The 17,180-nt window shown below is 44.2% G+C and overlaps 1 protein-coding gene across 4 annotated transcripts in view; it reads left to right on the plus strand.

Moving 5' to 3' along the window:
* SPoCk (secretory pathway calcium atpase) overlaps positions 1 to 17,180 on the plus strand; it is a 138,245-nt gene that overhangs the window by 90,105 nt on the left and 30,960 nt on the right. For all 4 annotated transcript variants that reach the window (XM_055063684.2, XM_055063683.2, XM_055063686.1 and 1 more), the window contains exons 21-23: positions 3,673 to 3,820; positions 7,390 to 7,485; positions 13,002 to 13,143. In XM_055063684.2, the coding sequence (XP_054919659.1) occupies positions 3,673 to 3,820; positions 7,390 to 7,485; positions 13,002 to 13,143 (386 nt within the window). The remainder of the gene's footprint in view (positions 1 to 3,672; positions 3,821 to 7,389; positions 7,486 to 13,001; positions 13,144 to 17,180) is intronic.

A 17,180-nucleotide genomic window follows, 5' to 3' on the forward strand; every position in this document is an offset into this window, starting at 1 on the left:
TTGCATTCAGCTTCCTTAATGTTATCGTATAAAATTGTGGATTAGACCGGCAACTGGCTCGATGGATTCCGACAGGGTCATTCTGGACTCGCTCTTGGCTTTCGCCAAGGACTCACAGCTCCTAGGACGGCTCTGAATACGCTTCCCCCCTCTTCTTCCTATTCCCCATTATAGGCCTTCGAGCCATCCCTCAATAAGTACATCTTGTCATCGTCATCATATAAAATACCTGAATATATACATAAACAATGGGGTAGTGCTCCTTCTGCAGTATTTTTCCTATAGAACACAATTAAGCTTTATCAGAGAAAAAAAAAATCTTGTTACCACAAATTGTCATAACTGCCACATAGCAAAATATGTTTGTGTGTGTAGTTTTCATGACAAGCAGAGAAGTACCTTTTTACTGGCACATCGTGTCAGACTTTGATGTGTTCAGAGGCTTATATAGCTGCTGCTTGCGTAGCTCAGACATCTTAGCATACATCGGTGTGAAAAGCAAATGCGATGCTTCTCACCTTTGTTGTATACACTAGTGCAATGTTTACGCCTTGTAAATCTCTGCCCTGTTGATGTTAAATGACACCCATTTTAGTGGAAGCAATACCGTGCTGTCAGCTAAATATGTGGTTTTAGCTGGCAGTCAAACTTTCAAACTGAAACATTTTTTGTTGTGGTGTTTCGTTCTGGATCAGCAACCTGCCATAGTAGCGTAGTGGCTATGGCATTGCGCTACTAAGCCTGAGGGTGCAGGATGGTATTCTGGCCGTGGGGGCTGCATTTCGACGGGGTTGAAATGCAAAAATGCCCATATGCCATGCTTTGGATGCACGTTAAAGAACCCGAGGTGATCAAAATCAACTCGGGAGTCCTCCACTACAGTGTTCCTTATAATCAAATTGTGGTTTGATTGTAAAACCCCAGAATGCAACTTTTTATTTTTGCTCCTGAGCTGCATAGAAAGATCTTTTTTTTTTCTAAAAAAAAAAGAGGGTACATGTGTTGTTTTTGAGACCTCAAATGCATGCAGTAAAACCTAGTTCATTCGGATTTCGCGGGACCGAAAATAATGTTCGAATTAACCAAATGTGGAATTATCGAAGGTATCAAGAAAACAATAAAAACATGCTACTACGTCGACACGCTTTTATTTATTGAATGAATGAGCGAATCCACTTCCTGTTTTGCACAAAAGTAGTGTAGAAGCTGCAATTCTCGTCATCTCATGACTGATTGACTCTCACAGCGGTGAAGGCTTCGCGATTTCCTTTGCAGTGCGGTCGCGGCGCACACCTTAAATGGAGACAGAATTGTCACTACCACGTGTACATCCCGATTATTTTTTTTTTTTTTTTTCGTTAGTGAGCTGGTCGCGAACCAATCATCCATTCATCTCGATGTAACTGGTGCTCTTCATCTTCGACAGCTTTGCACCAAGTCATAACGAAACCACCCTTTGCTGCAACAACTGCGGATGAAACCGTGGTCGCTATCGACACAATCATGGTTGGCGACTACGAAATTTTGAAGGCAGGCGGCCGACGTGCGTACAGAGTCTAAATGAAACTACTGTTTGCCGCAACCGCTGCGAACAAAACCGCAGTCGCTGTTAACATGAACATGGGTGGCAACTGTGTAGTTATGAAGGCATGTGGCTGACGTGCGTATAGAGACAAAACGAAACTACTGTTTGCCATAACTGTTGCGGACGAAACTGCGCCTGCTATTGACGTGGTCATGGATGACGACTAAACAGTTATGTAGGCATGCAGCCGATGCGTGCATAGAGTCAAAACGAAACTGCTGTTTGCTGCAGTCGCCGTGGACAATACTGCATGATCATGGTAGTGGACAATACTACCATCATCGATGCAATCATGGATGGTGATCTTGTAGTTCTAAAGGTTTGCGGCCGGCGCGCACACCGATTCAAGATGTAATAGGCACAAATAGGCACAAAGCGTTCTGGCGTTGCTGTCGTTCACGCAGGATTTGTGCTGATGACTATGGTGATGCAGACTCTGCCGCTTCGTTTCGGTTGGACTTTAGCGCCGTTCTTGTTCTTTTGCGTCACACATTTGCGGCACTCTGTGCTCACGGAGCTCCAAGAGTTGTTTGAATCAAACGATGTGCGGTCAAGTACGCCCAAATTAATGAGAATTTGATTGCATTAAATAATGCATACGCCTGCCAGGACTAAATAATGAGATCGAATTATCCCATTTTCTGAATTAATGAGTTGAATTAATGAGTAGTTACTGTTCACGTGGTTATAAACAATTGTATTGTGGAAGGACACCTCAGATGCAGTTCATCAAAAGAAATACATAATTTCCACTGCGCCTACTTCAGTATACATCAACTATGTTAATATTCTGCTGGAGTTAGAAGCAACAGGTCAGCTACAAAGCACTTTTTCATTGCAGCAAATATACTTGCATAAGTGTCCCACCAACAAAGAATTATTTGACAGTCACAAATTTCAAATGCTGGTGGGTGTATTTACTAACATGCATGCCTCAACACCACACAATAAAAACTGCAGCAACGGCGCTGCCACTACTAACATGACAGCAAGCTTGTGTGCCTTAACAAATGAGGTACAGCATGGTTAAGCCACAAGTGCAGTCAATGCATAGATGAAAAGCTCTAGAGAATGTGGCCAACCTGAACCAAAAACAGTTCTATTTTCTTATTAATTTTGTTCCAGCATAAACAAAAGTAATGACATTCTAGTTCAGTTTTTCAGGTTCAGTTGTGGTTCATGCCAAAATTATTATTTTTTTCCTGGTTTTTGGTCTAGTTTAGATTCAATGCCCTGTTAGCTGTAGTAGCATGGTTTTGTTGCCTGAATAGCTTCGTAATTGCGGCAGTGTTCTGCCACCTGACAAGACTTTCCAATGTGGATAGATACTCAAAAAATGTGCACAGAGACACAAGGACAAGCTGAGCAACAACAAGGACGAGCGCAAACTCACTACTGAAGTTTATTCCAAACACATGCACAAATAAAAACCGAAACAAAACAAAAACAAGGCTATCATCTTTAACATGTGTACCCGATTGAGTTGGTCAAGAACCGAAACTCCCTATCAGAGAAGTGGACGAAAGCCTGACTGACGCACTGATCTCCACTGATACGCATATGGAAGGCTTCCATGAGCTCACGCATGAGTTGATCCTTGTGCCTGAATAGAATTGTTGTTTTGTCGAAGAGCGGTTTGCATTGGATCTTCTTTTTTTATTGTTCTTGCCTGTGCGCTAATGTTTTTCAGCATGCATTTCAACCAACTAGCCCAACCATCAGCTGTCCTATGAATACTATAGTACTATAGCCAAATTATCGATGGCATTTTGTTGCCAAGCAGAAGGACATGGGTTTGATTGCCGGCTGTGGTGGCTCCATTATGGTGGGGCAGAATGCAAAAACGCCTATGTATCATGCTTTGGGTGCGTGTTGAAGAACCCCAGGTGGTCAAAATTAATCCAGAGTCACCAACTACAGTCTCTGTTACAACCCATAAGTTACTTTGGGGTTGTAATCCAATCAGTCAATCAATCAATGTTACCAGGTACTGGGAACAAAATAATACGTCAAGTGTGTGTACATTTTATTAACGTTGAGTGTTGCTCTCTCTCTTTTTTCTCTCTGCTTTATTCTTCCTCCTGTAGTCTTGGTGTAGAGCCTGTGGACCATGATGTGTTGAAGCAGCCTCCACGCAACACCAAGCAGCCGATGATCACAAGAGATCTTATATTTAATGTGGTCTTGTCTTCGCTCATCATCATTCTCGGAACCTTGTTTATCTTCCGAAAAGAGGTGAAGCCTGCATGCCTATTTTGCTGTAATCATGACTTGTCCTTTCTCTTGCTTCCAGTGTGCAATTTATTTTTCATCTGTAAGTTTAATCACTATATAGGGTGCTTTTTTTTAGCTGCACAAAATTTTTTAAATTAGCACAAATAAATCACGGTAATGTTATGTTTACCATTCGTGTGTACGGTTTGCCAGCCTCTAGGTACAGAGCAATTTCCGCAATTATGTGCGTAATTAGTGAAGTTACAGTAATTAACTTTTTAATTATCAACCATAGGTGGCTACAGCAAATGAGTACTTTGAAGCCCGTCCTCGACACTACCTATCCCAACAATTAAATCTTGAATAGCGGATTTTATGTGGGAGCTACACAAACAATTAGTTCCCCTTGGCAGGCTCTTTGAAACCGAAACTGTCTGGAAAAAGAGCATCTGTGTCGCCGATGTTGCCCCCCCCCCCCCCTCCCTCGTGTCTCGTCAGTATCAGAGGTCACCACTAGTCCGGCCTCGCAAGCAGCTTGCATTATCTCCTTGCTGTGTGCGGCGTTGGCCTAGCACTTCAATGCCGGCGGGCCGCCAAATTTACTTCATCATTCCCTTGGGCCCCTGAAACGGCATTTCATAGGTGGAAGTGAACACAATAATTAAGCAGTCCTAACAAGTAATTTGCGATGGTAAAATCGATTTTCTTGTTTTTTAGAGTGCCAGCACAGCGGAATATTTTACAGACCTTTACTCATTGTTGTGATCCATTAAATTATAATTTACTTGAAATTTCGTGATGCCTGATGCTGCAGGTATGTTTTGTGTTCACCTAAACACGCATGTGACCTTGATTTCGCAATACTGTCACATTAGGCTATGCTGTGCAAAATCAGTTGGTAACTTTACTGGCATTATGCCACACACGAGTTCACACTGTTTCATCCAGTAAGTGCATACATGAATTTGGTAGGCGTTTGCGGTAAATGCCGGTCGATCACCTGCAGGCCCAAACTAACTTTACACAAGTGACCGTCAGTCCAGACCGATCACCGATGTGGTCTACTCGTGTAAACATATTGAGTAAATACGGTACATTATGAAAAGTTGGATGCTTTCTCTGTTACTGTAGCAAGATGGTTTCTTACATTTTTTTCTTGGTGGTCACATTGAACACAAGTATATGACAAAATAAACAAGCCACTTATTAATGCTCTTTCACCAAAGATAGCCACAGCTATGGCAGAACCCCTACTCGCCAAACACTTGCATCATCATGTGCATTGCGCCCCGATAGGCACATGAATCCCTCATTTTCAGATAGCTCTTCTTACCTCAGATATTGAAGGCGCACATTTGTTTGATCCCCGTAAAGTGGGTGATGATGTGCAGTTTTTCTGCGATGGCATTCTAAATGGCTAACCACATTGTGTTACAGTTGAGCTTACTTAAAATGCACTCGCTGCTCTGTTAAAAATATATGCTTAATTATTATAAATGAAGACAGTGCAACCATGAAAATTTGCATGCACGCAGTTTCATTACATCCCTGATATAGCAAACATGTGTTGACCAACATCACATTTGAAGTAAATGTGCTAGCCTCCCTCATCCACCCTTGAATTGTGAAACTCCTTGTGTGCTGAGTTCCTTTCTTAGTTCACCTTGGATTTCAGTTACCAACCGGTCAGCATTCTGCAAGTGGCACATATAGGCAGGCCTTCTTCTGGTGGTGTCCCCACTGGTACAATGAGATGTCAATTCAAACCTTACAGCCATGTGGCTGGTTGTTTAAGGTTTTGCTAGGCTTTCACCTCTTCCCTTGTTGCTCTCTTGTAAATGTCTATCTTTCATCGTCTTCAGGAGCGTTGCTCTTCACTGAAATTTCTGCAAAAGTGATTGATGCCTTAAGTTCTGCAGAGTGATGTACCTTATTCCACGTATGACCCGCCACTGCATATAACCCACACCCCCAATTAAAACAGCCCAGAAAGAAAAATATATATATATATATCTGTGCGTATAATGTGAGTAAATGATTACATAAAAAAACCTACAAATCTTCGCAAAAACAGTTTTCATTCATGAATGCTCAACTTGTCCACACTGTAACTTAGGCCAGCGGCTCTGTTCCTCCGTTCTTCGGCAACGCTAACACAGCTGGTTCACACGCTGCACGTTATCCCGGGCGAATCGGTCACGTGATGTGTGACGTGAATCAGACCACTTCGCAGCTAGCATTCACATAACAAAGGATGACAGCGTGGATGAAGCAGTCCTTGCACGGGCAGTGCAAGGGCTGCTTATTTGGCTCACCGCCTTATCACAAAGCGCTTCACACGGACCGAAGGAGCGCCATGGGAATGGGTGAAGTATGAGCTTGCTGGCGCCGTATGAGTCATTCACTAACTGCTAAACGCAAGATGGCGACTCGTATACGGGAAGAGAATGGGCGACCATCAATGAGGGGATAAGAGAGCTTGGAACACGCTGGAGTGGGGTTCCCTAGGAGATGACGAGACTTTGAATGGCAAAGAACCTTGCCTTGAGGCGTGGCTCCATGGCAGCGCGGCGAGCACTGCCCTTAAGCCACACCTCAAGGCGAAATTTGTATGTAACCTGCAGCCCGACTTTCATCATCATCATCATCAGCCTGGTTACGACCACTGCAGGGCAAAGGCCTCTCCCATACTTCTCCAACTGCCCCGGTCATGTACTAATTGTGGCCATGTTGACCCTCCAAACTTCCTAATCTCATCTGCCCACCTAACTTTCTGTCGCTCCCTGCTATGCTTCCCTTCCCTCGGAATCCAGTCCGTAACCCTTAACGACCATCGGTTATTAAGCCCGACTTTACTGTTACGTTTTTCTTAAATTTTGGTGCGGGTTATGTGCACAAAAATACGGTACAGAGCACCAACATGTCGGATTCTATATGAAGTTCTTTACTAGAGATTTTGAATAGGAAAGCAGAAGCCTGTGGCGATATTAACAAGAGATTGGTACTGCAGTTTTCAGCACAATGAAGTGCACTTTCTCGTAACACAATGCTCTGTTTAATTTAGACCACTGCTATTGATGCATTAACTGCCTTTGCTTAATTTCAACCCTAAAGCAGCTAGTCTGCAGCAGAGATGTCACTGATGAACACTTGTCTGTTTTTAGCAATTTACAAAGCATGATTTCTGAATGTGCATTGGAAAAACATTTGCAAAGTAACTTTTTATTGACAATAAATTTCACCATATTTTTCACCTCATTTTGAGAGTCACTTTTTGTAAACAGTTTGGTATATAATGAATAAATCTTACCTGGCAGTTTGGTTTATTATAAATAGTGCAATCAACTGTGTCAAGGGGTGTCTTGTCTTTCTTTTCTTTTTTTCCCCAATTGGTTATGTCTGTGGCAGAACTTTTGCTTTGCTGGGCACTCTTGCTGCTGTGTCATATGTATTGTGTTCTAGCTGTTCTACCAAGGGAATAAAACAGCCTCTTGTGACTTGAATAGTTGTCACAACCTCAATATTGAATGCATACCTGAAAAATTGAGAAAGCATGAATGAGTGCTTCTTTTACTCCTCTGCCTCTTTAGATGAGTGACCAAATCGTAACACCAAGGGACACCACCATGACATTTACTTGCTTTGTCTTTTTTGACATGTTCAATGCATTGAGCTGCAGATCACAGGTAAGCAGTCAGTTAACCTTCAAAGGTGTGTGCGTGCATGATTGTGTCTGTCCATCTGTCTTTTAGTGGGGGTGGGCTGGGGTGGGGGTTGGGGAGGGGTTTTTTTGTAAAGGCCCTCAAGGCACCCTTGCATTGTGTGCCACTGATCCTTATCCTTCTGTGAAGCTTCCATTCAGTTGGCGTGAGTGGAGGCAGACGATGAAAGAGCCCATCTGGTCCTCTATTCTACGTAGTAGACAGGGCCCGTAGCTCTCGCTTCGCTGCCCAAAGTTGGTGACAGTACGCAGCGAGCAGGACAGCGTGCCTGTGGGGTGGGTAGCGAAGGCAAGTAAAAAACTGTGGCGGCCGTGTAGTCACATATTAAACGCCTGTAACTTAGTTATTAAGACATTATATGAAGATATTCTTGTGGCTATATGTTCATGGTAGGCTGGTACACAGCTACCACAATTGTAGTAGCATTTTCAAAAGTAGTTAATACTGAATTTTTCATTACAGTTCTATATCGGTTCCATATCTTGATCCCTTTTTCACTAGCCTTTCTATTGTATTGGCAGAAATTGCACTCACAGCTTTCCAAACATTTTGATGTTCTCATTGCAAATGACAGTGAATAGTATGACATAAAATTTCATCACTGTATACAACCAGAAAAAAAAAATTTTGCATGTAATGCAACCAAAATTATAAGAAAGCAAAACTGAAAGTTTTCACATGTTGTGTGGGCACTTCACAGGCGTGGAAACATGTGCTTAGATTTGGCTATGTCCAGCTGCAATGCAGGACTGGTTGACACTCCATACAAGAAAGTGACTTTCTCTACTCTCCTGTAAACTGCTGTGGTGGACAGTGCCTGCAGTGCCAATAAGTGGGTGCGGTGCTCAAGCACAACCAGCACATGTTGCTTTATGAGACACCATGGCTACATTAGATCCATTGTTACTATCCTTTACATGGATCAGAGGTTGGCACTTATTTTCCAGAGGAATTGCATTTAAAAAAAAAAGAAACCTTTCTTGGAGGGCTAGGCCAGTCAACTGAATTGTTACTAATTAAAAATGCATATGCATGGTGCAGCCAGGCTACAAAAATGTGGAACACATACTGTGAAAACACCTTTGAAACAACTTGATCAAGTGATTGGATCACCATTACTACTAAACCTGCAGTCTCGCACAAGTATGACATTTCAAACACGAGCAATAATTTTAACTCTGCTGATGAGATTTCTTTTGTAAGTCTTTTGTTCTGTTTTGTGATAGCATGAAGACAAATTTCAGACAATACAGCTGACTTTGACAGGTTCAACTGGAGTGGGCAAAATGCTACATGTAGCTCACAGTCCATGTCTTCCCCACTTCTCCTTTAGGTCGAATTTTGCTTCCCCCATGCTTTCCTTAACATTTATAAGTAACATGTTTTTGCATAAACTTCTAAGAACATGGAATATTTATCATAATAGAAAGCTGTTATACCTAGGCCCCTGTATTCACAGCTAGCATCACTTTTGAGATGTCTGTCCTTCAGACGTGCTACAAAATATATTGGCATTGCAGTGAAGTTCGCCGAAAATTCCTTTATTTCATTTTATTTCATGGTATTCTTGTATGTATTCTGCATGAGACAAAAAAAAGTTTTTTTATTATTGAGGCGGGGTAAAATGATTTGTGAATTTTTTCTTCTTCACTCTGCATCGACTCGGATTGTTATCTCCTACAGTCACACTTAACCCCTTAACCATTTTATTATTTTCACAATTTCTATGCCCAAACTGCTCATTCTTCTTTTTTAATTTGATATAGAACATTTTCCTTCTAAAAACAAGTTTTCGGTATTGAAAAAGTCAAGCACTTACTAAGTCAAATTAGCATAATAAAGTTGATTATTTCTCATGATAAATGAGGCCAGCTACCTGCTGGTAATCAACACTAAAAAACAGCAAGAGCACAGTTCGGACAGTTTTGTCATTCTGACAATGCCTTACCAGGGGAAAACAGAAACCAAGGAGGCTTCATGGAGATGTCATTCATGTAGATGTGCCGCCAATGACGCGCACTGGCAATAGTGTGTGGGAATTATAGAAGTTCATATTTTCCCGTGCTCCTATGTGCGCTACGGAAGTGAGGAGAGCAGACACCTTCTTCCCCTCTTCCCATGCAGGGAGCCAGATGGCAAACCTCGTGCAAACCGGTTGCAAATGTAACGGTCACGTGGCCACGGAGCCACGCAAAGAACACTGCAGTGGGTGCCGACGCTGTTCGGTCTTAAGGGGGAGGGATGTGGCAATTATGAAAGTTCATTTTTTCCGCGCTCTTACGCACACTTCAGAACCGAGGTGAGCAGACACCTTCCCATCTTCCTGTGCGGGGAGTCAGACGGCTTTTCTCGCTGTAGCGCAACCCTCTTGCAAATCGTTTGCAAATGTAATGGTTGCATAGCCGCGGAGCTGCACAAAGAACATGGCAGGGGGCTCAAAAATAGGCAAACGCAGGAGAAAGGAGAAGACTGCGAGCCACGACGAAGGAAGGACCTCAGGTAAACATCTGGTTCCCATCCTTGTCGGGCCCTGCCTTTGTTCGCCCCACGATCGACCCCAGCAAATGTCACGGTCGTAAACTAGCCTGCTTCCATGTGAATCCTCTGGAGCAATAAACATTGTTCTACTTCATATTTCTGCTTGTCCTGCTACTACCGACACTCGGCCGCGCAAGGTTCAGCAAAAGGGAGTTGGCCATTAAGCCTAAGCCTTGTGCACAAAGGCGGCTTGAGAGAACCCGAGTATACAAGTGTCTTCTGAGCAGCCTTCTCTATCTGATCAATTGCTAATTTGAAGTCATCGCTATCACTCTCGCTTCCAGAAATGAAGTAAACTTCAGTGTCTGAATCATTATCATCCAAAGAGCTTGACAACAGCGAAAGGCTTCTTTTCCATGACGACGGACCAGCAACACATGCGTCCACTCTACCAGATGACATCTTTTTTAACACGAGTTGCCCCCCCTGAAGAAACATGAGACTGCGGTTGAAAAAGAATTGGCTGCCAGGTGCTGCCATCTGCGAAGCGACATACTAACTAGCCTGCAAACGAGCATTTCTCGTTCAACACGCTCAAATGGAGATATTATTTCGAGCAGATGAGTTACACTCGTACAAAACGGTTTTGGGACAGTTCGGCAAAGATGAGCCGTGCTCATCCGAAGTGGTTGAAGGGAAGTTGAAGAGTCTGTCGAATTAAATAAGACGCCCATATACGGATGCGGGAACCTTATAAACCATGCATGTAAAATTTAGGCGGGATTTTTCACTTAGGAACGAGATAATCGCCGGTTAACATTGCGCTGTCGCTCCGCCCCCCGTCGAGCGCCGCGCGCTGCTGCTGACGCTGACGATGCGAGCGGAGACCGGAAACCGTGCCTTAGTGACGTCAGCACTGGTGTTCCGCTCCTTCGCAGTCTTCGCGACCGTGCCTGACCGTGCTTGTTTCTGCGTGCGTGCTGTCATAATCTGCCTCGCTCAAGCCTGCATTCCTTTGTTTGTGTGTATGAAGAGTGGTAGTTGACGTGCGCAGCTTCAATTGAAGTGGTGGGCCGATCATGCCGGCATTCTGTGCAGCCTACGGTTGCACGAACACCAGCGGCCGCGACGATGTTCCATTACTGCCCGTAAGACAAGAAGCTTGCAGCTAAGAGGCTGCTGTGAATCGAAAGAATTTCAAGCGCTCAAGAACAACAGTGCTGTGCTCTAACCACTTCCGTGACAACGATTACTACCAGAGTTTATCAATAAGGCATGAATGAGTGAGAGTACGACTTTCTGGTAGCAGGCTTTCTAAACGCAGCGCGAAAAGGTCGGGGCAACGAACGTATAAAGGCGGGACGAGTGCGGGCGGACGGATGGTAACTGGTCTTGGAAGACCTTATGAATACACGAACTCGTCCAAACCTGGGATTTTGATTTATTGCTAGCTCCTTCGTGTTAGCACGCTGAACGGTAGGTACATTTCATCTCCCACCCTTGACGCAGGTTTTGCCGCCGTTAATTTTTTATTCGCACGTGTGTTGTCAAACAGCCAACATGCAGCTACCATAATGCAGTGCAAGTGTAAAGTTTTCATGTGTTTGAAAGCCGGCGCACGCCAGGACGCTGCGCTCCCCCTCGCGCACAGAGAGAAAGCGACTGTCTCACGTAGCCGACGGAATTCGCCGCCTTTATGGCTCCGGTTACGATTAGCGTGCGGATGGCGCGCTGATGAAGGCCACTACACGTGCTACAAAAGCCGTAAAACTTTTCCCGTACGTAAACCGTCTGTGTAGATTGCCGACAGCTTTGAGGCAGTGCACAAATGCCGACGATCGCATCCTTCCTTACGTTCCCCGAGGAGGCATGCAGGAACATAACAGTACAGTTGTTTGCCCGGAAATGAACTCACTGGATCGCTGAATACAGCTTTGCAAAAAACATACTCGCGAAAGAACATTTCTAACACGAGGAGATGCTAACACTTCACTTTCGTTCGCTTCGAAAGTACTGCTTGCTACCAGCACCTCTTGCTTCTTGGAGAGACCGGCTACGTATACATGTAGGGAGCAACGCCGAACTCCTCAGAGAAACGTAAGCTCTTGAAATTTACCATTACTGTCTCACCAAACCACAGCGCCAAACCACCTTGCACTGTGCTTCATGTGTGGCGGCAGCGGCCAGTCTGGACGAACACCAATGTTGACGTCACGAGGCACCCCACCAATCACAGGCGGAAACGACGTGCGCGAGCTGCCCGAGTTTGCTGCTGCACTTTTCGTCGAAATAAAACCTGTTTGCGCTTTCTTTCGCTCAATTTCGATGCAATATTCGGACTCGGGGGGGTCGAAAACCATTACGTACAGCTCTTCACTCATTTTTTCTGGAAAACTCTTCAGCTTCCCTTTAAGGGGTTAAGGAGCAAGGCAAAATGTTATTGATCAGGCATAAGGAGGTCCATTCCCCTTCTCATGGCATATGGTGAGCATTCACTAAGTGGCCAACAATGACAAAATGCCATTTGTGCAATGTGTTGAAAATATGTAACAAATGAATCTGTGGCACTTGTAGAAACAAATGGGGAAAGAAGAAAATTCGTCATGTGTACGTGGCCATCAGTCTGTTCATTCCCTTAGTGTCGCATGTTGTAGTGCATTTCAGAAACATAGCACTTTGTTTGGGCTTGGAGCACACAAAGTTATGGCATTTTCATTGTTCTTATGTGCATAAGCTAAGTGTAGAATAACTATGCCTCACATGTGCAGTTCACGAAAATAACTTTCACTAGAAGGTCATCATGAGAACATGGCACAGTTGCGACTTGAACCAGTAGCTTAAGTGCCTTGTTGCACAGTGGACTCAACACCACTAGGTGCGAGTCATAAACATTGCTGAAACACATCACTTGAAAAACAAAAAGGGAAATGGCTAGTTTCAGGATGACTTATGTGGAGTGTTTACTTGGTGTTTACTTGGATTGTCTCTCTTTGATTTCACAGACAAAATCTGCATTCACCATTGGGCTCTTCAGCAACCGCATGTTCCTTCTCGCAGTGGCCTTTTCAGTGATAGGGCAAATGCTGGTCATCTACTTCCCACCACTGCAGAGGGTCTTTCAAACTGAAGCTCTGACTGCATTAGGTATGCTTTCACTGTGCACATTCACTGCAATATGGCCCCCGTTCCTACTCCCGGCGGTTCACCGAGTTTGGTAGACAATGGACTAATGTGGCGTTGATGTGGTCAGTTAACTAAACTCGCTGAGTGTAGAATGTGCAATCAGATGAGCATATGTACATTATCGTTAAATACATTTCTGCTTGTGCCTGTGGCATTTTCAATGCTTGAAACACTGGACACATTTACGTGCCGATTTTGCTGCACCATCTTAAACATTGGCTAGATTTTCATTTCTTTAAGTTTCTGGCTACATTGTCGTACTGCACACACTTAAACACACTCAGCAAAACAGGTTAATTGAATTCTAGAATTTTAAAACTAATCTGATAATAATGTAATCTGAATTCTAGGATTCTAAAACCACAATTCGATAATAAGGCACGCTGTAGTGCACCTTTGGATTAATTTTGACCACCTGAGGTTCTTTACCGTGCACCTAAATATAAGTGCACCAACATACGTGCATTTCACCCCCATCAAACTGCAGCTACCCAACTGAGATTAGATTGAATCGCGACCTTGAGCTCAGCGCCGTAGCTATTAAGCTACCACAGTGGGCACTGGAAAGCAGATCCTGTAGCCTACTTCCCATCAGCCCCATTCCCTTATTCAAGCCGGTTTGAGAACTGGCTAACCCCCCTGTCTTTCTGTCTATTCCTGCTTCCCTTCTTCTCCCCTTCCATTATTCGCATTTTGTTGCAACACTACATTGGAAATATTGTTGTTTAGTATTTTGGAGTTTCACAAGATCATTGTTCATCTTTATAATTTGTGCTGCTATTGCGGGAATCTCCAAATTGCTGTGCTCTAAGGGGGCTGTATGATCACGTGCTTGATGACGTGTTCCTGGTTGATCTTCAGCAGATTACTTATACATGCTGAAACAAGTAACAGGGTGTCTACCAACCGGGAAAACCTGGAAAACCGGGAATTCTCAGGGATTTTGAATAGTCTGGAAATACTCGGGGAAAACTCGGGGAATTTGTGCTTCTATCAGGGAAAATGAGCAGTAGTTTTGGAAAAGTAACGAAAGTCGCGGTAATGCTGTCCCGAGTAACAGAGAGGAATCGTAACGGATCTTCATTGATGCCGTGTCGTCCGCTGGAGGAGTGGCCAGTGTACCGTCAGCGACCAACTTTCCGGACGGCTGATAATTTGGATGGCTTCGCGGCGCCACCACGTCCCTCATAGGGTCAATGTATGAGGACGTCTGAAATTTCGGATACGGGAACCTTTCGCCGTCCGAGTTTTCGGAATTTTTGCCGTGACCGCCGGTCCAAAACAGCCCTAATCAAAGCCACCACCATCGCCGCCATTTTAATTACCTTGACGCCTCGAACCGGCGCTCTCGCACGCAGATCTGCTGGCAGCCGTAGCCACAATCGCGGCAACGCTAGGACTAGCTGCTTCGGCGTTCGCTATTGAGCTTCTTGCCGTTCTGTGCCGTGTTTTTCATTGAAAGAACTCGCCACTGTCAGCAACGGCACCCACTCTGCCTTTGTGGTCCTCGTCATTTGTTTCGAAGCTCGGAAAGCACGGCGCTTTACATAATGCCGGTTCCCGAAAGTCAGCTTCGGCTCAGTACAGCAATGCTACGTGGTGAAGCATACGCGAAAGTATTGCGGTGAAGCATGACAAGCGTGGTATGGGGGCAATTGTCGTGGGACGTAGTATCTATTCCTTAATTATACACTCGTGCACCCACCATTTCCTGTCACAGTACGAGCACCGATATGCCTAATTACTGTACTGGCAGGCCTTCCGAGCTTTTTCAGATGTGCCTGTGGCAATTTGAGCCCTTAAAGGGCCCCGCACCAAGGCTGGTCATTTTGAGCTGACAAGCGCTGTGCATACTAAGCGCGATAATGATCGTGTCTGCTAAGTATTACAGTGCTTCGTGCCGCGGAAAGAGCTGAAATTTCAAACCGAATGCCGTCTGCCTCGTGGGCGCTGTGCTCCCAGTTGGAGAGCGGACGTAATCGCACAAGTATGCCTACGTACATCGCACTGCTGTGACGTCGCTCATAGTGACACGCGACTTATTCAAGGCAACATCCGTTATTTGTGTAATCTGTTGCTTCAATCGACGAATTAAAGTTTAGAGAAATGTACTTCCGTTTTGTCTGCATGTTCCCATGTCGTGCAGTCGCGCGAGCAGACAATGAAAGTATGTTATTTTCTACAATGTTTGAGTGTGTGATCATGCTCTATGATCTGCTTGTGCCTTCCTTAGTATTTGCGTAGCACTGGCTTATAGCGCTAGTCTGGTGTCCTCGTGCACAGCACGCAAAATCAAGTGCTGCGCAAAATGAGACAAACGCAACACCTCATGCGCGACGCTGTCAGCAGAAGTGCACCGCACAGCAAAAAAAATAGAGAGGAAAAAAAATGAAAGCAGGCCCATGATGTATGTGTCGCACGATCCTTAAGTTTTCCGGTATGGGAGAACGCAGGGGAAAAATTTCGCTTGCGGAGGCTAGACAGCACAAGTGGAAAGTGTCTCACTTGGCAGTGGCCCTTGCCTATCATGGGCTCGCGGCACTGAAATCTTCCAGCATATAACCGAAATTTGCTATGTGGCCTGCTCAGGGGCCCTTTAAGGGCAGTACAAGACATGCATTCATTTTTTTTAACTGCCCGATTATTCAAACATTTTCGCAGCCCCTAGGGAGTCTGAAAAATCGGATGTTGGTTGTACAACTGACTAAGAGGATGCTTCAAATGGTCCGTGGGGTGAATGCATGGCGGAAGGAGGACGATAACAGAAACGACTTACGCATTGAGAAATGAACGGGAGAGAAAGTGTGCCGCGACTTATTTGAAGGAGCTCGAGTTCAAAAAACAAAGTGTTAGCTCACTCCGAGATGCAGGTGTCCCTCATCGGAACCAAAATAAACTCTTCAAAGCAGTGAAACACAACACTGAGGTGTTGTGCATGGGCTGAGAGTATGTAAGGACAGTTGAGGTTTACTTACCAAATGTTGAGAGAGAATCTCACTTGTGACAAAGTTCAGGCCTCATACCAATGAGCTTCGTATCAGTTGATAGAAATTCCTCATATTCGAAAATATTTGCTCCTGTGCATTTCCTTTTTATTCGTATTTGAGAATGTATGACTTGATTTGCAATGGTTCTTACCATTTTCTTTCATATATTTTTTAAAGGTCGCTGTGCATTGTATTAACCCTGCCCTTGTGTTTTCTTTTTGAATTAAGTTTTTTTTTATTTTTTAACATGCCCACTAGAGAGTGGCAGTATCAGGTGACATGGTGTCAACCCGTCTTGACATAAAATGAAGTTCTTTGTCACTCAGGGAATTTTGCAAAGGCACTCAGGGAAAACGTTGAACACTCAGGGAATTTGGAAATGTCAGCTTGGTAGACACGCTGAAGTAGTTGAATTACCGCCAAGTTAGTCCCCCCAAGATATAGTTAATCAATTACAAAACAAAGAAAAAAGTCCTCATAACTAATGGTATCTCATCAGCAATTAAATAGTTCTCAATAGCCGTTTCCATACCTGCCAACTTTCCAAAATTTTCTCTAAATATTACAAATTTGGGCTCGTTCTATGATATTACGAATGTTGCAAAAAAGTTATAAAATTGTTGATAGATTGTGGCACATCTCAAAAGGTGCATGCAAAAAGAATTATGATGGAACCTTCTCTGCTTTTTTCTGGCAGTGTAAAACACCATATACTGTAGAACCTTGTTCCTACATTTTGGAAAAAGTGCAAGAAAAAGTGTGTGACCTGTATTCACTGAAAAATTTGGCAGACTCAATTGAACTTTACATCTATGTAATCAATCTGAAGCGTTGCACCAAATTGTTGCAGCATGAAATGCCAGTGCAAGCCAAAATAGTGGGGCCTGAGCAGCCCTAGGCGCGCATTGTTTTTGTGGCTTTGGCAAGCTTCATTCGCACTCCTCGAATTCATCCAGGGTCAGCAGCCTTTTTGGGCGGGGCATATTGTAGCACTCTTCAATGAAGCACGCT

The sequence above is a fragment of the Dermacentor andersoni genome, chromosome 1 (assembly GCF_023375885.2).
Source record: "Dermacentor andersoni chromosome 1, qqDerAnde1_hic_scaffold, whole genome shotgun sequence".
In the NCBI taxonomy this organism is placed as follows: domain Eukaryota; kingdom Metazoa; phylum Arthropoda; class Arachnida; order Ixodida; family Ixodidae; genus Dermacentor; species Dermacentor andersoni.